Source organism: Hemicordylus capensis, chromosome 1 (genome assembly GCF_027244095.1).
Source record: "Hemicordylus capensis ecotype Gifberg chromosome 1, rHemCap1.1.pri, whole genome shotgun sequence".
NCBI classification, from domain to species: domain Eukaryota; kingdom Metazoa; phylum Chordata; class Lepidosauria; order Squamata; family Cordylidae; genus Hemicordylus; species Hemicordylus capensis.
In genome coordinates this window covers 389,700,454-389,723,132 of record NC_069657.1, presented here as the reverse complement: position 1 = coordinate 389,723,132, position 22,679 = coordinate 389,700,454, and the positions used below count along the sequence as shown (strand labels likewise).

At 45.8% G+C, this 22,679-nt stretch overlaps 2 protein-coding genes across 4 annotated transcripts in view; one reads left to right on the top strand and one right to left on the bottom strand.

Annotated features, from left to right (window-relative positions):
• Window positions 1–245: 245 nt before the first annotated feature.
• On the bottom strand, window positions 246–22,044 carry LOC128347791 (sulfotransferase 6B1-like). 2 transcript variants are annotated; one of them, XM_053302909.1, is made up of 8 exons: window positions 20,437–21,238; window positions 17,435–17,900; window positions 8,887–8,999; window positions 8,160–8,249; window positions 6,527–6,653; window positions 5,461–5,555; window positions 3,926–4,082; window positions 246–2,532 (listed from the first exon to the last, which is right to left on the bottom strand). In XM_053302909.1, exons 2-8 carry the CDS (start codon window positions 17,628–17,630, stop codon window positions 2,402–2,404), a joined length of 909 nt encoding a protein of 302 aa, XP_053158884.1. In that variant the 5' UTR covers window positions 17,631–17,900; window positions 20,437–21,238; the 3' UTR covers window positions 246–2,401. The 2 variants fall into 2 exon arrangements, 1 of the variants encoding a protein (XP_053158884.1); XR_008317724.1 differs by lacking the exons at window positions 246–2,532; window positions 3,926–4,082; window positions 5,461–5,555; ... (2 more) ...; window positions 8,887–8,999; window positions 20,437–21,238 and adding an exon at window positions 21,932–22,044 and having other exon boundaries at window positions 17,338–17,900.
• The window catches only part of CEBPZOS (CEBPZ opposite strand), a 16,010-nt gene continuing 6,235 nt past the window's right edge, over window positions 12,905–22,679 (top strand). Inside the window, exon 1 of one of the 2 annotated variants that reach the window (XM_053302896.1) lies at window positions 12,905–13,022. The gene's annotated coding sequence lies outside the window, so the exon portion shown is untranslated. Of the gene's footprint in view, window positions 13,023–22,090; window positions 22,247–22,679 lie in introns of those variants that run through there. The other variant, XM_053302890.1, reaches the window with a different exon arrangement.

Below are 22,679 nucleotides of genomic sequence, written 5' to 3'. Positions count from 1 at the left end.
CTCCATGCGTGTTACTTAAATTAGCTACGACAACTAAACTCTGCACTCTGTAATTGGAGTGGTCGCTTCCTTGGTGCTTTGCTAAATAATCACAAACCCCAACGTGGCAAAGTGGAGGGAAATCCCTTTACAGTTAATATAGTGCTTTTGCAGTGCTCCAAACAACCAAATATAAATGTATCTCTTACAAAATTTACAATGACAAAAAGGTTAAATTTTATTATAATGATACCCATAGTCTAAAGTGATACACATCCAAAGTAGCAACAAAAGTCTATAGGTGCTATTTCTGAAAGCTCTTGAACATCCACCTTGATGTGCTGAATAAATTTCTGATTGATTCATGAGCAGTATCTATTTCTTCTACCATATTTTATCCAGAAACCTAATGCAACATGCTGCTTGGCTATGGGGGTGGGTGGGAAATGGGGTTTACCAGCCATTGTCATATCACACTTTCCTAAAGATTTTGAGTGCAATGATCCCATCCACATAGAAAAAGTTTATTGCGTGAATCAGTTATCAGGCTTATGATTCCCTAAAATTAGAAAACATTTAGAAGTGAATTGTACCCCAGGTTTTTTGTCCATATAGGTCCAACAGCCACACATGATACTGGCCTGAGCTTCAGCCTTCTGTTCAAATTTTATATTACAGAGTTCTGCTTTTTGCTGGCAGAACTCCTGTGCTTTTAACATGATGTGAAGCTTTTCTCCATTGCCACATCTGCTTGTTTGGAAAAGGTTCCGTGATTTGAAAAGACTTCACTGCTGAATTTCTCTTTACTGCTCAGAGGGCCCAGAGTCCTGCCCCCTGACTGCCACAAGACTCAGCAACCCCAGGGGCAGCCCTTCTATGAGGCAGGGTGAGACAGTTGCCTCGGGCACAGGAAGAGGCACAGGGGGCGGCAGGAACCATGGGCCCCACCTTTCCTCACCTCCCAGGCTGTTCATTCTTGCTTCCTCACCCTGCTGGGGCACACCTCTTCGTCTTCACCACCCAGCTGGAGCTGGGAACGCTGCTGTCACCACTGCCTGGCTTGGTGGCATTGTCTTGAGAGTGCTCACGTGTTGTCACCAGGACCTCATCAGCGTGGCATGAGAATGCTGAACACCCACCCATAGATGGGGGGCGGGGGGGGAGAGTATCATATTGCCCTTTGCCTTAGACAGCAAAATGTCTTGGGCTGCCCCTGAGCAACCCTTAATAATGGTGGCAGGAGCAGTACATCAGGCTCCCCAAGAGGGCAAAGTCCCATATAACTGCAACCATGTACACACCGTATAGTTTGCTGTGATACCTCAAAGTTTTGTAAGAGGGAATGGGAAAGCATGAGCTTTCGTGAGACGATTCATCTAGGATTGCCAGGTATTAACTAGGGATGTGCATGGAACTGGGCGGGGGTGGTTCAAAGGCAGCGGGGTTGCACTTATGTGCACTCCACACGCACGTTGGGCGGGCCCGGTACTTCTGGGCAAAGAGGGGATGGAGTGGCAGGGAGGTAGGCTGCCACCTCGAAGGAGCTTTGAAAAACGGAGCCCCGGCAGGAGAAAAGCAGAGGGAGGGGTAAGTGCACCCTCCCGCACCCTTAAAGTGTGACACACACACACACCCACACACACATCTTCAAACCAGCCAAACAGCCTTAAAAGGGCCTCCGAATGGTTTCATGCACATCCCTAGGATTAACCAGAGATCCTGCCTGCCCTTTTAAAAGCTTTAAGCATTGAGGTAGGCAAAGAAGCAGATAGTAGATAGCAGATAATAAGGCACAGCTTTGTTATTATAGTTCAAACTCACAAGTACTTTTAGCATAAGCACAGCCATTTTAAAGGTTTTCTGGTCTCCCCTGCATAAGATACTCCCCCTCTTGAGCCAAAGTTACCAATTACAAGGTCTTTTTACCCAAGCTATGCATATCACTTCCTGCCCTATTCCTCTACAGGTCCCATTTGCAACCTCTTCCTACATAGCAAGGCTGAAGTTTTGCCCCACAGCAGGTGGGGGAGAAGAATGGTTAAAGGAGCCCATAGAGAAATGGGGTAGGAAACACAGCAGCTGCATCCTCTTTGACCCCTTCAGCCATTTTAAAGGGACAGGCACATTCTCCAGGTTAACATCTGGCAATCCTCCACACGTCATCCTCCCCTACTTCTTAAAATCATCATAATGAAGTAACTGATCCCATCTCAGAAAAATAGGCTATTAAAGTGTGTGACAAGACCCAGCTTAGTTTAAAATATATGCTAGGAATCTGACATTAAAGAGTATCACAATATCTGAAAATTGCTTGATTTTTTTGAAAATTGCCACATAAAAGTGCTTGATTTCTGTTTTTCTTGAGTGTTTGAGATTACACAAAAAGTGTTCACCAAAATGTGATTTTCCACAAGGGACACTTTCAGGCTTTGCAGTACACATCGTACTTCAGCTTTGCTTCCAGCTTTGTTCCCACTAAGCACTCTTTAAATTTAGCATCCACTTTCTGGCTTTGTGCTTCACTAAAAAGGCTCTTCCAATCTCCTACTACCCCTGGAACAAAAAAGGAAGTACAGTGGAGAAGGAGAAGTTAAACACATACATGTAATGAATAAAAGCATCATTTGATAATCAAAAAGGCATCCAGCAACATCATGATTTGATAGCAATTGGGCACAAAAAGGTAGAAGTGCAGCATAATCCTAAGCATGTTTACTGAGAAGGAAATCCTTTTGAGTTCAATGGAGCTTATTCTCTGGGAAGCATGTTTAGGACTGCTGCTTAAGTCACTTGGGTCTGAGAGTAGGGGAGGGCTGGCCACAAAAGCATGTCATCTCTTCACTCCCGTATCTATATAGGTCCTGCCTGCAATATTTCTTGTTCTGCAGGGCTACCATGGCCACATGTGCAAGCAAGTGATTAAGAAAGTCTCTTCAGTGTGTGCATAATTTAATACGCCTGATTCAGAAGTTCCCAACCTCTCAGAGAGGAGAGCTGGTCTTGTGGTAGCAAGCATGACTTGTCCCCTTAGCTAAGCAGGGTCTACCCTGATTGCATTTGAATGGGAGACCACATGTGAGCACTGTAAGATATTCCCCTCAAGGGATGGAGCCACTCTGGGAAAGGCAGAAGATTTCAAGGTCCCTCCCTGGCTTCTCCAAGATAGGGCTGAGAGAGATTCCTGCCTGCAACCTTGGAGAAGCCGCTGCTAGCTTGTGTAGACAATACTTAGATAGATAGACTAATGGTCTGACTCAGTAATATGGCAGCTTCCTATGTTCCTGAGTCCCCAAATGTTCATAGACGACAACTGCTATCATCCTCAGTCAGAATGACCTTCGGCCATGTGTATGATGGCCATCTGTATGATGACACTGAGCTAATGCTAATGGCCATGGGTTCCCAGCCTGGGGATCCCTGGCCTAAAGCATGGTGCCATCATACAGATTCCATTGTATGCCCCTGAAAGTGTGTGCCACAGTTACCTTGCTTGCCCACACAACTCCTGCTGAAGAAACTTTGAAGAAGATATGAAGTACATTATCTTGGCCTCATAGTCTCCTCTTTCCAATAATTTAAACTGATGAGAAAACACAATGCTTAGCGTAAAATGCTGTTCATTAAATATAATCACCACAAGCACTCCTCATTCAGACGGACAAAAAGGACTTTCCCCTCAACTGAAATGTGCTTCATAATATGAAACTGGAGTCCGCCATGATTGCCCATTGCCAGCTGCTCTGAACCAGGGGTTTCCAACCCATTCTCCTCCAAATGTTGCTGAACTACAACTCCCATCATCCCCAGCTACAATTTATCGTGGCTGGGCATGATGGGAGGTGTAGTTCAGCAACATTTGGAGGCCCACAGGTTGGGAACCACTGCTCTGGGCCATGCTACAGAAAGGAAATGGAAGAGAAATGCTCTCTTGTTTTTGTAAATTTACCTTTCCGGAAAAGCAGTGGCCCAACTGCACCATGTGTCTCCTGAGATTTGTCCCTCACTGCTTGGAAGGACGCCCTGTTTGCAATAGACTGGACTTGTTCCGCCGTAGCAGCAAAACCAAAGAATTCAGCTATACGCTTCACTCCAGCAGCCAAGTCCTGAAAGCATTGGAATCGGAACAATTCAGCATAGATCTGCTTGCAGTTTTGGCCCAATACTGGTGAAATCATTAAGGCACATCTGTCATACATAAAGCCAAATAGTCTATGTGGCCTACAGTCGCCCTATAATCATAATCAAGCTAGATAAAATGCCAGCACTGGCTAAAGATCCAGCGTAGGAAGACTGCAGGAATCAGATGGGCACTAGTTATGTACAACTCCCTCCCTACCACAAACACCCAATGCAGACCACCTTATTTTGGTAAACAATCACTGTTTTTGCCAATAATATGAGTCTTGGGAAGAAAATGAAATGACCATCAAAATTGGAGCACAGCAAAAAGGATGTCAGTCCTCTGTAACTGGGCTTACTTTTCCTACTTTCTTTGGACTGTTAAATCTTTGTTAAATCTTTGTTAGCTGCCACAATACAGTCAAAGTCCTCAAAGGAGTCATTGAAATTAACCAGGAACTTCACTGTTGGTGTATCATGGGATGGAACTGGCCACACACAGCTTGCCAAGTCAGTCCAATGACCCTTAGGATGTTCCATGCAAGACCATGCATATTAATTAATTAACTAATTAATTAACACTATTATTATATGCCACTTTTCAACAAAAAGAGTCTTCAAAGCAATTTATGTAGCAAAAGAAATGAGAAAGGGCTGCCCCAAAAGGGCTCACAATCTTAAAAGAAACACAAGGGGACACCAGCAGCAGCCACCTCTTTCAAAGGTGCCTCTTTGGCCCGTTAGCTGAGCTCCATACGTGACAAGGGTTGTAGGGTTGCCACCAAAAACCGCTTCTGCATCGTGGGGACTACTTTCAGGGGCTGCCATGTCTAGAATCACCCCAATTACAATGGAGAATCTTCACAGTAAGAACAATGGCCCCCAAGAAAGCAGGAAGAATTCACAAGGTATTGGTCTGATATCACTTGTGAAACTGTTTGTAAATATGATCACCCTTCCTGTGGAGATTCCACCCAACAAGAGTGGCTGGCAGCCCAAATACCCAAATCCTTCAGATGCCAAGTAAAGGAAGGGGACACAGACCATTGCCTCCTCCATCCAGGTCCACGTGTGCATAGGCTGTCCATTCACTGATGAGAAACACAGAGAGAAATACACTCTGCTCAACAGATCATCGGAGACCTTCTGTCCTTCCCTCTCTCTTTTCTTCATCATTACTTGATGTTCCAGGCTGTTGTCTAGCATCCGGAACAAACTGAGGAGCTGAACCTCGGGTGAGCTCTGCTTAGATAAATCCCTGGTTCTGGTCTAGTCATGTCTTACAAAACTCAACAAAAAGAGAGCGGCTCCTTACTTTTGTGTCGAAAAATAAACCTTGCTGGTAAGTATAAATAAGCCCACCTCTTTCAGTTCTTCATATGTCAGAATCAGAATATTTTCATCGTCTATGTGTTTGTTCCAAACAACTGCATGGTCAAAATAGGATCCCCAAGCCACTGCAGATCACATAAAGATGACAGATCAGAAAGACCTTATTACTACTGGAAATTGTCAAATCTTAACAGCAGGCTAGCTTTTAAAACATATTCTCATACTATCCTTTAATACCCACAGGCTTCGTAAAAATTCACAAGGAAAGGGAGAAGATGATTATTCTTAAGGAGAATCACCCAAGAATCTTGCTAGGTTTGCCTCCAGTTATATGGGGCCCAACTCTTGAAGAAAGTACTTTCGGATATTCTTTGTTTATGTTGGGCTGGAGGCAGACAGTTGTATTCTCAGTGCTGAAGGCAATATGTAGAGACATTATTGCCCATAACATGTATACTTAACTGATCTTTAAAAAAACCAACCCCTGTTCAGTCAGATGTGACAATGAAACAGAAGACATTTTTGCCCCAAGCAGTGCATTGTACTGGAGGGAGAGGGAGAAATATCTGTGTACCACTGATAGTGATGCCTCTCTATCTTATCATTTCCATATCTTAAAAAGCTATTGTCTGTTTCCAGCTAGGTTCACTGATCTAGGCACACTTGTGGCAAAGAGTTTCAGATAGAGAGGAGGTGCTGTAGTTCAGTGGTACAGCATATCCTTTGGATGCTGCGGAAGGTCCAGGTTCAATCCCCGGCACTTCTCTGTAGGTCCAGCAAAGACCCCATCTGAATCCCTGGAGAACTGTTGCCTGTCAGCGTAGATAATACTGAGCTAGATGGACCAATGGTCTGACTCAGTATAATGCAACTTCATACGTTCATAGATGTTTCTCCTCCAGACTGCACCTCCTTTGCTAAGAATCGAATTCTGCCTGCAAACACAGGTTGCTGGTACATCTGACTCTTCCCTCGCTAGTACTGCCACTAGCAAAACTCAGATCAGATTGATAGAGCTGTAGTTAGTCAACCAATATCCCCCCCACCCACACAAGTTCTTTGCTCTCCAGGTCCATTCAAAAGTAATAAAGAGTACCTTTTCCACTCATAAATTCTGAAAAAAACTCTTCCCAGGAGTTATAACTGGGAATGTTTGGGGAATTGTTGTGAAAATGGAAAAACGACGAAGCCACATCTTTAGGATTACGAAACAACACCAGTACCTGAGGTGAGAAAACAGGATAGCAATGTTTAATGCCTCCTCTCACAAACAAAAAAAATTCCACTTCAAAATCCAACTATAGGAATTTTAAACTATATAAACTACAGCTAGAAGTGCTGGATCCTTTTGTTAGAGGAGGGAAGGTTGAAATTATGGTCATAATTATGATTAGGAGAACCCTCAAAAAAGCATAATCTCAGACACTAATCTCTCTGATTTTTTTCTCTCCCTGTGATGATCTAGATACAGCTTACCCCCAGTCCAGTATCTACAGTATGGTGGGCATAAGAGCTTGAATCTGTATATGGAATCTCCTGTATCTGTACTTTCTTTGGACATTACTGTTAAGGACATTTCATATGCTGTGTTTCCAGCATGAACCAGCATCCATGATCCTACACTCTAAAAACTGAAACATTTGGTATTATAAAACATTTATTTAGTTATAGGTGCATGCCACAGAAAAGTCCTGATTCCTACAGCATGTATTGCTAGGAGGAAATCCATGTTTTCCCATCTTAAAAAATATGGCTGACTCAACCCACTTAAGCTCTTATGTTGTACAAGTGAATTTTGGCCCGTTGAATAACGGGCGCTAGTAATGGCGCTCCTGGCCCCCCGCCACCATTCCCCCTCCCTCCGCCGTACGCCCCCCCTACCTTTAAGGGCCAAATCGGCCCAGGCACTTGCCCCCGCCAGGCCGGGGAGACAGAGGCCGGGACCGGGGGCGGAGCGGAGGCCATGTAACTTAAAAAAAAAAAATTCTCCCGTGGCCGCCACCGCCGACCGCCCACCCTCCCTCCCAGCTGCCGAGTCCCCCTTTCCCTGGCCGACTGCTGTCGGCCGAAGACTGCCCTCAATTTAAGAGGCAGAGAGGAGCTCGCAAGCAGAGCTCCTCTCTGTGCAAAGCCTCTTGCCGAACTGCCGCTTTGGGCGCTTGCATCCCTTGCGCCCAAAGCGGCAGTTCGGAAAGAGGCTTTGCACAGAGAGGAGCTCTGCTTGCGAGCTCCTCTCTGCCTCTTAAATTGAGGGCAGTCTTCGGCCGACAGCAGTCGGCCAGGGTAAGGGGGACTCGGCAGCTGGGAGGGAGGGTGGGTGGTCGGCGACGGCGGCCGCGGGAGTAAAATTTTTTTTTTAAGTTACATGGCCTCCGCTCCGCCCCCGGCCTCCATCTATTTTGGCCGAGGCGGCGGCTCTGCCACCGCCTCGGTCACTTTCCCCTGCCGCCGCCTCTCTGGCTTCTTCGGGGCGGCCGCTTCTGGCCGCCCAAGATGGCTGCCGGTGCCAGCGAGCGTGTCTCCCTTGCCCTGTTCTGGGCCTGTGCTTCGCGCAGGCGCAGAACAGGGCAGGGAGGCACGGACACACGCTTGGTGTCCGTCCACGGACGGACACCAAGCGTTTTATTAGAGAGGATTGTCGCCAATATCCAGTACCAGAAAAATCACCTGAGCAAACATCTTCTGACAAATCACAGAAATGAATGTTATTGGACAAGCTAAACACTTACCTTGGCTTTATTTTTCAAGATGGATTTGGGAAGGTTGTTGTAATGGAGGTGGGTGGCCACAATCCTTGGAGATGGAAACTGCTTCATCCTCTTTTTGCAAATTAATCCGGGGGGGGGGATATATAAAATAGATGAGCCACACATGTGGAACAGTGATGTCTTAATACAGGTAATTCTTCACATTTCACACAGGAAGCTGCCATCTGCCGAGTCAGACCACTGGTCCATCTAGCTAAGATGTATTTGTCTACTCTGACTGACAGCGGCTCTCCAAGGCTTCAAGCAGGAACTTTTCTGAGCCCTACCTGGAGATGCCAGGGATTGAACCTGGGACCTCTTGCATGCTAAGCAGAAGCACTTCAACTGAGCTATGGCCTCATCCCCCAGCTATGGCTCCATCCACCAAAAGGCCTCTCCAGATTAAGCTTGCCTAATTTGTGACCCACCAAGCTGAATACAGGCCATATACTGTGGCCTTCCAGGTGCTTAACAACCAACCTGCTCAATCTCAGAGAGGCAGAAAAACCAGAATTGTTACTGAGCTCCTCTTGGGCTGCCACACATGGCCAGTGAACTGCTTCTGGCTTGAAGGATCACTAGCTGAGCAGGCCTGCTCCAGAAGTCCTGCCTGCTCATGTTGTAGTACTTCATTAAACTTGCTACTAGAGTGTCCTCAAGTGTGCATGTGAAACATCTGGATTTGGGGGTTGGGTTTTGCAACACTAACCTGATACTTTTCAGGATCTCCACATTCAATAAATGGGAGCTCTTTGTTCTCCTGCTTAGTATTCAAAGTTGTAGCAATCAGATCACTTGCAATCTGAATGAGCCAATTCATACCTGGAACCAAGAAACACGAAAAATCTTCAAAGGGTCATATGATGACTTAAGACCGCAGTTCAGTTCGTACATATCCTAGGCAGCTGACTGACAACCTGCTTTTTGCAGCATGGACTAGACTGGGCTGCTTAATGTAGATTAAAAGGTAAGCACAGGAAATTCTGGTCTTGCAAGGAATGGAATTAGATAGCTCAGAAAGGACAGTTCCATCAGTGCAGTCAGGAAGCATAGGAGAGACAGTTCCAGCATTGAAATGAATGGAAAAACTTTGCTCATATGAAACTCCTTGTGCATATTACAGTTCCTACCTACACAAGAAAACAATGGATACATTTGGCTTGTAGGACTAGGTTAATGACAGAAATGATGACTGCCAGAATCAATCTATGACTGAACATACTTTTTAAAATAGCATAAATGACTCCAAAGGTAACCAAGTCGCTGCCACTTTTAATCACATTTAACCAGTGGTAGACGTGAGCATACTGGAAGTGTGTGTTTTTGAAAGAGTAAGACCTGTTAAGCTGAGTGGGGGATAAATTCCAGGTGAGTGAGTCAGCTTGTGGGAGGTGTCACATTCCTGAGGAGAGTCAGATTGCCAGCAGATCTTGAGGAGAGAGGAGGCAACCAGCTTGTACTTCTCTCCTAAAGAAGATATCAAGCAAGGGAACATAGCAAGGAAATAAACCAATAAATCAACAAGAAAACAAAGGGGAAAGGAGAAGCAAAGTTTGTTAGCAAGGAAATAAACCAATAAATCAACAAGAAAACAAAGGGGAAAGGAGAAGCAAAGTTTGTTAGGCCTAGTAATTTTCTAGGGTTTGATTTCTGGCTGGAAGTGTTGTTGTTTTTTTTGGGGGGGGGAGTTTGAGAGAGAGAGCAAGGCCAGTTTGCCTGAGTGGAGGATATATTCCAGCTAAGTGACTCAGCTTGTGGGAGAAGTCACATTCCTGAGGAGAGTCAAATTCCCAGCAGATCTTCCAAGGCTCAGACCAGAGGAGCTTTTTCCCCTTGAACTTAGCGAGCAGGATTTTGCAAACAGATATTGAAAGAGTTTTTCAGGAGTTTAGTGGAAGATTGCTGGGGAACTCTCTGGGGAGGTACACAAGTAGTCCCCATTCATCACAGAGAAGACACACAGCGCAAGGATAAGGTGAGTACTACCCGGGTTTTGTAATTTTCCTGGACAAAGCTTAAAACCTTTATTTAGTTGACAACTGCACCCAATACATAGCTTCAAATGAACAAGCCCTATATATCCTAAATAGTCAATCAAACCAGTTATTCAGGTAGAAAGCCAGCAGGTTGGGAGTGCTGGCCAGTGTATTGCACAAAGTGGTGTATGTATGACTGTCTGCCTGAGGGACAGAAGTCCTGGGTGTGTGCTCAGTGCAAAGAGCTCCTGGCTCTCAGGGAACAGGTTTGTTCCCTCCAAGCTAAGGCGACTGACCTGGAGAAACTCAGAGAGGCAGAGAGGAGTGTGGATAAGACCTTCAGGGATATAGAGCCATCTCACTCACAGGCTGACAGCGTTTCTGCTGTCATGAAGGAGGGTCTCAGGGAAGGAGGACACTGGTCTGAGGAAGAGGGGAACAATCCCTTAGAAGGGACCCCTTCTTTGGGTGATGCACCCATATCCTCTTACACAGAGGATACTTCTCCAGGGGGTGGCGGGGGCCCTCCTAGTAGTGACTGATTTGATCATTAGGGGCATAGAGAGATGGGTTTGTGACCCGCATCTAGGTAGGCTGTTAGGCAGTGCTGGGGAAGAGTCAGCTGTCATGGTGCACATTGGCACCAACAATGTTAGGAAATGCAGTCGAGAGGTCCTGGAAGTCAAATTTAGGCTGCTAGGTAGCATACAGAAGTCCAGGACCCGCAGGGTAGCGTCCTCTGAAGTGCTACCTGTTCCATGCACAGGACCAGCAAGATAGGTAGAGTTGAGGGGTCTCAATGTGTGGATGAGACGGTGGTGCCAGGAGGAGGGGTTTAGATTTGTTAGGCATTGGGATGCATTTTGGGGGAAGCAAAGCCTGTACAAAAGGGACAAGCTCCACTTGAACCAAGATGGAACCAGACTGCTGGCATTTAAAATAAAAAAGGGTAGCAGAGCAGCTTTTAAAATGACGCCTGGGGGACTGCCAAGAGGAACCCGGTGGTATCTGCTTTGGCCAGCAAAATCCCCTAAATTGAGGGTGCATACATTTTGGATAAACCAGAAGGGGACAGAGTAGAGCCAGGAGCTGAGCAGAAGGAGACACAGGACAGCTGGCCAAAAAGGTCAAATGATGGTAAGGGAAATAGCAGACGCCAACACGAGGTGAGGGAATCAGTGTATAGGTGTCCATATGCCAATGCCAGAAGCCTCCCAGTCAAGACAGGTGAGCTGGAGTGCTTGGTTGCTAATGAAAACATAGATATAGTGGGTGTAACAGAAACCTGGTGGAACTGTGAGAACCAGTGGGACACTGTTATTACTGGGTATAAACCCTACAGAAGGGACAAAGAGGGTAAGACTGGGGGAGGAGTGGCACTGTATATTAAAGAAGGGATAGATTCCAACAAGCTAGAAAGTCCTCCTGAGTCCTCCACAGAATCATTATGGGTGACAATACGAGGACTGAAAGGAAATGTGCTACTGGGGATGTGTTATCACCCTCCAGATCAAAACGCTGACAGTGACTGGGAGTTGCAGGAGGAAATCAGGGAGGCTTCAAGGAGAGGCAGGGCAGTAATAATGGGTGACTTCAATTACCCACACATAGACTGGGTAAACCCCTGCTAACTGGGCAAAGAGGCACCTTTTACCATGGTGATTCTCTTTATTTAGCAGGGGGAGAGTAACTGGCCCTGTCCACCCCCAGCACAGTATTCTAGTGACTGTTGCTGGTGTGTGTCTTATGTTTCTTTTTAGAATGTGAGCCCTTTGGGGACAGGGAGCCATCTTATTGTTTGTTATTTCTCTTTGTAAACCGCCCTGAGCCATTTTTGGAAGGGCGGTATAGAAATTGAATTATTAATTAATAATAATAATAATAATAAATAAATAAATAAATAATAAATTCACATTCAGGTAAGGAAAAAGAGAATAGTCAAGGAAGTCCAACACAGATGTGTTGGATTTCAGGAAACTTCTCAAAAATGAGGGGACTGGTAAAAAGGAAGTTGAAAGGGAAACTCAGGAGGATTGAATCACTCCAGAAAGCATGGAACTTATTTAAAACCACAATACTAGAAGCTCAGTTGGAATGTATACCAAGAAGGAGCCAGGAGGAAAGGTACCACCAGGTTCAGGAGGATGCCAGCATGGCTAATGAGTAAAGTCAGTGAAGCTATAAAAAGGAAGAAGATTTCCTTCAAAAAATGGACATCCTGCCCAAATGAAGAGAACAGGAAGGAACATAAACTCTGGCAAAAGAAATGCAAGGAGACAATAAGGGATGCAAAAAGAGAATTTGAGGACCATATAGCTAGAAGTGTCAAGGGGAATAACAAAAACTTCTTTAAATATATCAGAAGTAGAAAACCTGCCAGGGAGGCAGTTGGCCCCTTAGGTGATGAGGGCATGAAAGGGATTGTTAAGGAGGATAAGGAGATTGCAGAGAAGCTGAATGAGTTGTATGTATCTGTCTTCACAGTGGAAGATACTGACCAGGCGCGTAACAATGATAGGGCAAGGGGAGACAGTTGTCTGGGGGCCCCACTGCCTGGAGGGGCCCCCCAGAGGCACCTCACGTGACTCCCCATTGCCCCCTGCCCAGCCCCAAGGCCCCTCAGCCACTTGCCCTCTTCGCCGTCTCTCCAGCTTGTTCTCCTGGCCGGCAATCGAAGCAGCAGGCAAGCTGCAAAGAGCTCCTTTTCTCCCGCCTCTCAGCTGATCGGTGGGTGGGCGGGGCTTCCACGGAGGTCTGGTGTAGGCCTCTGTGAAGCCTGAACTCCAGTAGGGCCCAAGCCAGCCAGGAAGGAGAAGGCAGCCAGAGTGGCCACCACTGGTCTCTGCAGCAGAAGACCCCCTGCTGCCAGGTAGAGTGTGAACTCCTTTTTGTGGTTACCTTCCTCCCCCCCCACCCCCGGATATATAGGCATCTGCTTGCCATAGGGCTTTGATATGGGGGGGGGAGGGACTGAGAAGTCTCTGAATATTTATTTTTAAACAGCTTGGAAAATTTGTTGGCTTAAAAAAAACTATCTAAAACGTCCTATAAGTGGCTTGTTTCATGGCAGAAAATTACAAAAACTTCTGGAAGAAACAGTATTATATTTATTTTATTCATTCATTTATAAATGCACTTATGTTCAAGTTGTTTTGCAACCCAGAAGGTCTGAGTGAGAACTGTGAAGCATGTCTTGTGCTTTTATTTTATTTTTCTTGTGTGTGAACTGCTCCCCAATAACTTGCAGGGACTTCAGGGTCAATCTGGCCAACATGTGAATGCAGCACCTCCATTCCAGAGGAGAGGTGTCTTAAAGGGCTTTAAAAGCCTCCTGTGAAAAACCTCCTGGAATCAAACTTGACTGAATTTGTTCAGAATTCTGAGAAAACAAACATAGGTTCACCCTGCATGGTTGAAAGTCTCCTTTGCTAATCTGCAGCGAGGGGCCCATTTTAAGCATTCATCTTTCTAGTGTGTTCTAGGCATTAAATGTAAAATAAATGTATAGTACTCAATGTATATCATGATATATTGTGACGTGTGCGTGTGTGTATTCAGTGAAATGTATTTCCAGGCAGCATACTTATTTTGGAATATCAGACTTAAATCCTTGGGGGCCTGGGGTGTGCGGAGGCCCTGGACTTTGAGTGGGGGGGGGGCCATTTTAAAATCTTGTCTCTGGGCCCACTCCAACCTTGCTACGCCCCTGATACTGACCATATACCCTCTCCGCAATTGAGCTTTTCCAGTTTAGAAGCTGAAGAACTAGGCCAGTTTGTGGTGACAAGAGAATATGTTCTAAACTGTCTTGAAAAACTAAAAATTAACAAATCACCAGGGCCAGATGGCATCCACCCAAGAGTTCTGAAGGAACTCAAATGTGAAATTGTTGATCTCCTAGCAAAAATATGTAACTTGTCCCTACAACCAGGCTCTGTACCAGAGGACTGGAAAGTAGCTAATTTAACCCCCATTTTCAAAAAGGGTTCTGGGAAATTACAGGCTAGTCAGCTTAACTTCGGTGCCAGGTAAAATGATGGAAAACATACTTAAAGACAAAACTGTTCAATATATGGAAGGAAAGGCCTTTCTGAAGGAGAACCAGCATGACTTCTGCAAGGGCAAATCTTGCCTCACTAACCTTTTGGAGTTCTTGGAGAGCATCAACAGGCATGTGGATAAAGGTGATCCACGTGATATATAATAAGCTTCCAAAAAGCTTTTGACAAAGTTACCCACAAAAGGCTCTTGAGTAAACTTAGCAGTCACTGGATAAGAGGACAGGTTCATGTGTGGATCTGTAACTGGTTGAAGGTCAAATTTTCACAATGGAGGGAAGTAGGAAGTGGGTCCCCCAGGGAGCAGTACTGGGACAGTGCTCTTTAACTTGTTCATAAATGATCTAGAAGTTATTAAGCAGCAAAGTGGCCAAATTTTCAGATGACACTAAACTATTTAGGGTAGTAAAATCCACAAAAAATTGTGAGGACTTCCAAAAAGATCTCTTCAAACTGGGGGAGTGTGTAACAAAATGGCAAATATGGTTACACAAAAGCAAGTGTAAAGTGATGCATATTTGGGGCAAAAAACCCTAGCTTCACATATACCCTGATGGGATCTGAGCTGACAGTGACTGACCAGGAGAAAGATCTTGAGGTCGTGGTGGACAGCTCATTGAAAGTGCCATCTCAGTGTGTTACAGCTGTGAAAAAGGCTAATCCCAAGATAGAAATCATTAGGAAGGGGACTGAAAATAAAAATGCTAATATTATAATACCCTAATACAAATCTATGGTGCGGCCACATCTGGAGTACTGCGTACAGTTTTGGTCACCGTATCTTAAGAAATATACTGTAGAACTGGAAAAGGTGCAGAAGAGGGCAACCAAGATGATCAGGGGCCTGGAGCACCTTCCTTATGAGGCACGGCTACAGCATCTGGGGCTCTTTACTTTGGAAAAGAGGCGACTAAGACGGGGCATGATCGAGGTGTATGAAATTATGCATGGAATGGAGACAGTGGACAGAGATAATTTTTTCTCTCCCACTCACAACACTAGAACCAGGGGTCATCCCATGAAACTGAAGGTCGGGAAATCTAGGACCGACAAGAGGAAGTAATTTTTCACCAGCATATAATTAATCTATGGAATTCCTTGCCATGGGGTATAGCGATGGCCACTAGCTCTGATAGCTTTAAAAGGGGCTTAGACAAATTCATAGAAGACAGGTCTTTCAATGTCTACTAGTCTGGTGATTGTGGGCCACCTCCAGCGTCAGAGGCAAGATGCTTCTGAATACCAGCTGCAGGGGAGCAACAGCAGGAAAGAGGACATTCCCTCACTTCTTACCTGTGGGCTTCCCAGAGGCAAGTGGTGGGCCACTGTGTAAAACAGGATGCTGGACTAGATGGGCCCTGGGCCTGATCCAGTAGTGCTGTTCTTACATCCTTATTTATTTTATATTTATTTATCAAATTTGTATGCCGCCTCAAACTTTCGTCTCTGGGCGGTTTACAATAACATGTTCATGTGCAGTCAGTTATGGAGCACCAACTTAGGCTTTTAGGGGTTGTGTGGACGTACTGTGCCTCCCTAAGTCAGAACTGTTCAACGTTTCCAATTTGTTTTAAAATTACGTTCCATGCATGCTGGCAACAATGTGCAAGCATAAGGATCAGGCCTCCATCTGCCTTGGGATGAAATCCAGTTTCTTAATTCTGTCATAAGAAACTAACTTTTCCTTTATTATCTAATATAATCTCATTATTTTTCCTTAAAGAAAGAGAATAGCCATAGATGTGAGAAGCTAATACTGAAGAGCTGGGGCTACCGGACCGAGACGAACAGCAACTGCAAAGGATTTTTGTCCTGCTTATGCCATTGAGTGTATTCAGGGAGGACAGCCCAGTTATGTTTGCCTCACCCCTCACAAAGAAAGCAAGCTGCTGTGTCATTTTGGACCACATTATGACAGGCTGAAACTGCATTTCCAAACAATTATCAAGAAACACTCACATTTAAATTTGTATTTAGTTACAAAAACCTAGTCTTATTTTTTCAATTATGAGTATCACTGCAGGGAAGGCTCCCTTTGCCATACAGCCACCCAAGATGCTAGACAATGAACACCCCTCCCCTCCCCTCCTCCCCTTGCGGGATCAAGTTCCCTCCCTTGTTTCCCAGTTTGCAGTAACCAGGGGTACTGTGATTCACCTGAATCAGACTATGGTTACCACATAGTTTATCTCCCAGCCATGGAGACAACTTCAAACCAAGAGTTCCAGTTCTGTTTTGGAAGCCGGCTATGGTTTGTGGTAATCATAGTTTGGCCCATTTGCACATCACAGCAAATGAAACATACTATGAATGGGAAGCAAGGTCAGGAAAACGTGTGACACAAGACTACGCTGCTGCTGCTATTTATATACTGCTTTTCAACAGAAGTTCTCAAAGCAGTTTACATAGAAACATTAATAAATATGATAAGAGAAGAGGATGTGTGCAAGTCAAAGGCATGAAGTTGATAGCAACAATATGTTTTGGCTAGGACATCCAAATGAGGCCACTGTCTATATGATTTGGTCCAAACTGAGTATGATAGTGCCTTCAAACCATGTAAAGCTTAAGGAAGCTCATAAGAACATAATAATAGACCTGCTGGATCAGGCCCAAGGCCTATTTAGTCCAGCATCCTGTTTCTCACAGTGGTCCACCAGATGCATCTAGGAAGCCCCCAAAGAGGAGACGAAGGCATGCCCCCTCCCCTGCTGTTGCTCCCTTGCAACTGGTGGGTTCACTGAGGTGGGCACTGGGCAGAGTCAAGGCTAAGTTGTCATATGGGACATCACCACCAAGATACTTCCCTATTGCCAGAGGACACCCACATCTTTCTGGCCTCAAAGCAGACTAGAACAACCTTCTGAGGGTTCTGCTGACAGCACTTTAAGCATTCTTATAACACTGAATGTACCATTAAAACCTTTACTGTGAATCACCTTGAGCTTTTCAATGACTTGCACAATACAGTACTGGAGCTACATTAATATCACTACTAGAAGTACTGGCTGAGTAGGCTGTCTGGAACAGAGTTTTCAATAGCTTTCAAATGTGCTAGAAACATGAAGCTTACTAGTGTTATCCATCAGTAATCCATTAAAACTGAAATGACCATGCTAGTGCACATTATCTCAGCAATACTATTTAATATTTTCTCTTTACACAGTCTCAAAAAGCCACTTTGCTATTTTCCTCATGGCAAATAACTTAATGTTGTATTCACCGCATTTGGGATAAGACACCAACACCAAGTCGTCTTTTCTGGCTTCAAAATTTTCCAGGGCTTGGAAGGTTTCTGCACTGCAGACAGTGGCTGGATAGAAGGTCCCCTGATAGGAAAACAGAAGCTCCTTGATGTTAAGGCCTTTGGATTTTTCCAGTGCTTTTTCTATTTCTTCCACAAATGTTTTCTCAGTCATGTTTGCCTCTTCTGTTGTAAGCAACTGCAGTGTTATTCGGACAGCAAATGCCTTTAAAGGGGTATTTTATGGGGTGGAGTCATCAGTCTTGCTTCTCCCTTTTGTATTTTGTGTACGGTACTTCATAAACAAGCCAGCCAGATCAAATTGACTTCCTCATCTCTTCCCTGTTTATTGTCCTGAAGAGAAAACGGACCCATGTGTCCAGTCTCAATTGCTGGAGTACTGTTTACACTTTGCAAGTAATCCCCAGTGTTGGCATGATTGGCCCTATTAAGCAAAACAGATACAAAAACCAAAACAATTGGTAGGCACTACAAACTCTAAATTTAACCTTACATAACATCAGCAGAAGCCAAGTTTCTCCTTCCGTGATAAAAGGCCTTTGAGGTGTGCTTTGGTAGCTTGTTGTATGCTTAATAAAAGGCCCCATCTCAACTTTACTACTTCTTCTTCTTCTTTGCTGTAAAGTAAAGCATTCCCTGTGTTTGTGCCAACATCTTACATAACACTTTGACTATGCAAAGAGCTATGCAGTTCATACCCGATTCCACCTCCTAACAACTCTGTTAGCCAAGCCATTATTATGCTCATTGTACAGGTTGGTGAACTAAGGCAGAGAGCCATAGATGCAGCCATCCACTATATTCCTGGCCGAGAAAGAATTATAAACTAGATTTTCCAGACAAGTCTGGACTCTGGAACTGTGGATAAGATGATCAGAAATGGCCTTGTTGGATTATTACCAAGGGTTCATTTGGCTCAATGGTGTTTTCAACTGTGATCATACATATGCCGTGAGAAATTCATAGACAATTTTTGCCCCTAGCATCCTACAATCAAACACTGCCTCTAATCATAGAGTCTTTTCGTGAAGGTCCTTCTCTTTATACTTGCTACTCCAAACAGAAGACCCTAATCTTGAAATAACCTATACCCCCTGGGTATTCCACATGATGAGCATTTTTAATGACTGACATCATGAAGCAGCATCTGTGCCCAAATATACTAGTGCTTATACCATAAGAGGAGGACTGGATGTTTTTATCTGGCAGGAGTAGCACTTATGCTCCTTGCTCAATACCACTTAGCAAGGACTTGGGCTCTTTTCTGCAATTAACTGCAAAACAGTAAAATGCCTGATTGCAGGAAATTATTATTAAAGCCTATAATGTTTTCTTTTTCAGAAAAAGTTATGCTGTTGTTTCAATGTGCATCTCAAAGGAAAAAAAATCACAAAGCAACGTCTTTCCATATGATGTATGATTAATTTTTTTTTACATTTTAAAAATAAATTAAATTATTTTTAGTTTAGACTAAAGTACATACTAAAGTACTCACAAGTAGCCTCACTGAAATTAATGGGACAAGTTAGTCATGACAAATTAGGCCAAGGAGGCAAATGTTATGTTGGTGTTTCCAGGCATTATATCAGGAGAAAACCAACCTCCCAACAGACAACCTTCCTGATGGATTTAATTTTAAAACAAAGAAAAAATTGGAGGGCAAAAAAGCTTTCATAACTGAAAAGTAACCAGAAGAAATGGCTCTGCTTTACCTATGCTGTGATTTGTCCAACACAGAATAGCAAAAAACTATGACTTAGTTTTGAAATAAATGCTTATTTTAAAGTGCTCCCCCTGAAGCTTTTTATAGCACCCAAAACAGCAGAGGTCCTAGATTCACACACCTCAGCTTGTTCCCTTGCAGGACTTGCAGTCCCAAAAAGTGCAAAAAGCTCCCCGATGGCCACTTTTTTGACATGGAAAAGTACTTCAAAGAGAACACACTTGGCTGCTGGAGTCTGCGGAGCTGGAACCTCTGCTTTAGCGAGGTCCCCTGCTAACTGGGCAAAGAGGCACCTTTTACCGTGGTGATTCTCTTTATTTAGCAGGGGGAGAGTAACTGACCCTATCCACCCCCAACACAGTACTTCCAGTGACTGTTGCTGGTGTGTATCTTATGTTTCTTTTAGATTGTGAGCCCTTTGGGGACAGGGATCCATCTTATTTATTTATTTCTCTATGTAAACCGCCCTGAACCATTTTTGGAAGGGTGGTATAGAAATTGAATTATTATTATTATTATTAGGGTTGCCAATATTCCATTGTCCAAATAAGGGACACAGGGGCCTGAGTAGCAGTGCTGTATATGTTTTAACCACTTTCAGCTTAAGCTAGTTACAACTTAGATTGCTTCTCCTCTGCTTGATATAATCATGGTTAGCCAAACTGTGAAGCTCTTCTCACAATCAAGTGGAGAGGGCTACTATCCTCTTTTGCAGGGAGGAAGCCAGAAAGTGCTTAGCTCCCCGCAAATCCTCCTTTGGGCTCTGGGTGGACAGATCGCCTGCCCAGACAAGCGGCGGCTCTCCTGCTGTCCGCCTCACCCAGCAGCTCCAGGGGTCAGGTAAAGGGAAGTGCTGCTTGGCATGCCCGCCCCCCAACCCCAATAATGAATGCACCACACGAGTGCGCAGTGCATTTCTGGGATCCCGCCTCTCTCCCCAAGTGTGTCTGCAGCACAGACGTACAACACCAGAAAAACAGTGGCTAAATAGGTGGGCTTGCTGCCATGGAGCCACCCAGGGGCGTAGCAAGGTTGGAGTGGGCCCAGAGACAAGATTTTAAAATGCCCCCACCCCTGAAGCTCAGCTCATGAAGTAAAGAAATCTTAAATGAGGCTGAATAGTGGTAACAAAAAGCATAGTAAAGTTAAAGGTTTTGTAAATTGTGGACGATGCAAGTCATTTAATGGTACTAGAGAAAGACATGCTGTTCTGGTAGCTCCAGGTCTTAACACTCACATCAGTTTCGGAGGATGAATACAACTGAAGGAAGCCCCAGCGGGTGCGCAGCTGGGGGAGTCAGTCATGTGACTTGCCTCTGGGGGCCCCCAAGGCAGGGGGGCCCCAGACAACTGTCTCCCCTTGCCCTATTATAGTTACACCCCTGGAGCCTACTGGTTCTCACGAGTGAGCAAAACCAGGCTGGGCTCCTTTAGCCCAGTTTTGCTCGCCCATGAGAATAGCCTCTGGGTGTGACATAACTTGGTCTTCTAGAAAGAGACGTGTTGTTATCCAGTAATGATAGGTTCCACACCTGAGCACTATCTAGTAGTAGACATCGCTTGCGCCTACTTGTGGTTTTTGTGATCCCAATGCCTGGGGAATGGTAAGTCAGCCAGCCACTGATGACTGTTAACGTGTTTGTTAATGTCTCCAGTATGAGAGTGTTGGCAACAGTAGCTGTAGCCCACCAGAACCACAGAGTACTCTGGCAGGGAGGCAGAAGGGAAATGGAGCGGCAGTTCATTTTTACTAATAATGAGATAAAGGTGGTGTTCATGATCACCAGCTTTACCTCACTACTAGTATATTTTAGCCCGTTAAAATAACGGGCGCTAGTCTCCCGAAAATTGATGCCCATTGCTGTGTTTGCCGCCCGCGCCGCCGCCGCCTTTTCCCTCCCCGCAGTCAGGCTGGACCTGCCGCCGCCGTCTCTTTCCTTCCTGCAGCCGGGCCAGACCCGCCCCCGCCGTCTTTCCCCTCCTGGCGGTCAGGCTGGACCCGCCATCGCCGTCTTCCCCCTCCCCGCGGCCGGGCCGGACTCGCCACCTCTGTTCTTCTCGCGCTCGGGCCGGACCTGCCACCACCGCCTCTGGCCTCGCCGCAGCCAGTTCAGCCCCCGCTGCCAAGAGTGCCACCCGCCGCCCCCGCCCTCCCCGCGGCCTGGCCGGTCTCGTCGCCGCCGCCTCTGGCCTCCTTGGGGCCAGGCCGGAGCCTCCGCCGCCACCTCTGCCCTCCCCACGGCCGGGCCAGACCTGCCGCCGCTGCCGCCTCTGCCCTCCCCACGGCCGGGCCGACCAACCAGCCAACATGGCGGCCGGCGCCTGCGTCCTTGTCTCCCTCGGCTCTTCTGCGCACGCGCACCACACATGCCCAGAACAGACGAGGGAGACACGGACGCAGACACCATCCTTCGTCCGAGACACGGACGCACGCCAGGGATCTTATTATATAGGAAGGAGGAGAAGTTTAAAAAAAAAAACAACTGGTGTGATCTGAGCTATAAATTCCTCCCATTAATTGAAAATAAGGGACAAACGGCATCTCATAAGGGATAGACAATTTTGGGACGAAATAAGGGACGACGGTCGCTAACCCTATTAGCGGGGGCAGGAGCTAAAAACATCTCCCTAAGCAGTCCCGCACCCCAATGTTCCCTTTAAACTACTTTTACGGCAAAAAAAAAAAAAATCCCGAAAGATATAATAGTTTGTTCCAAAAAAAAAAACCCTACACCGACAGCAGCCATCCTCTTTACATTCAGGCCCCTGCAAAAGCTCTGTCTGTGTCGGCCGCAACAAACATGCCTCCCTGCAGAGACGTCGCTGTCTAGTTAGGTCTCGCGAGATATACGAGTGGTATACTATGCATCTGAGCATGCTCCAAAGCATTGGAGCATGCTCAGTATGCTTAAATGAAGCTCCTTTTCGTTTTCTGCCCAAAACCGCTACCCCTGGACCCGCGTGTTCTTCCTGTGGACCCCGGTTAGGAACAAGCAGTAGCGGCCGAGAAGAGTCCGGGTGACTTTCTTTTACTGCCCCCTGCCCCGGTAAGGAGTCACAGCCCCGGGTTGCCGCTTTGTGTGGGAGGGGGCAAGCAAGCGCCGGTAGCCCGCAGGGTGTGTGTGCACCACCCCCGCGAAGGGCATCGCCATTCGCCCACGTGCTTTTCTCCCTCGCCTGGATTCCAAACGCGGTAGCCCCGCAAGTGGTTAAGGAGGACGAGACTGAGACAGTCAATGCGTGACTCACAGACCTGTGTGAATAGACCCTTTGTAACCACTAGCATCTGCCATCAAGTTGGAGGGCTCTCCTGCAGGCTTGAGCGCTTGACATCTCTTGTTAGGACACATTCCAGTGAGGACTAATACTTAGCGGTTCCATTTACTCCAGTTAACTAGGCAATAAAGAGGCACCTTTTAAAGTGGTGGTCATATTTAGCAGTGGGGAACAACGGTCCCTATTCAGCCTAGTATAACAAAT

Bases quoted from the DNA above. Each gene is read 5' to 3' on its own strand.
- LOC128347791 (XM_053302909.1), bottom strand. From the start codon at position 17,630: ATGACTGAGAAAACATTTGTGGAAGAAATAGAAAAAGCACTGGAAAAA. The intron at 9,000-17,434 runs GTGAATACAACA...TCTTGGTTCCAG, and splicing joins GGTGTCTTATCCCAAATGCG to GTATGAATTGGCTCATTCAG. The intron at 2,533-3,925 runs GTAAATTTACAA...TTTTTGTTCCAG, and splicing joins GCCACTGCTTTTCCGGAAAG to GGGTAGTAGGAGATTGGAAG.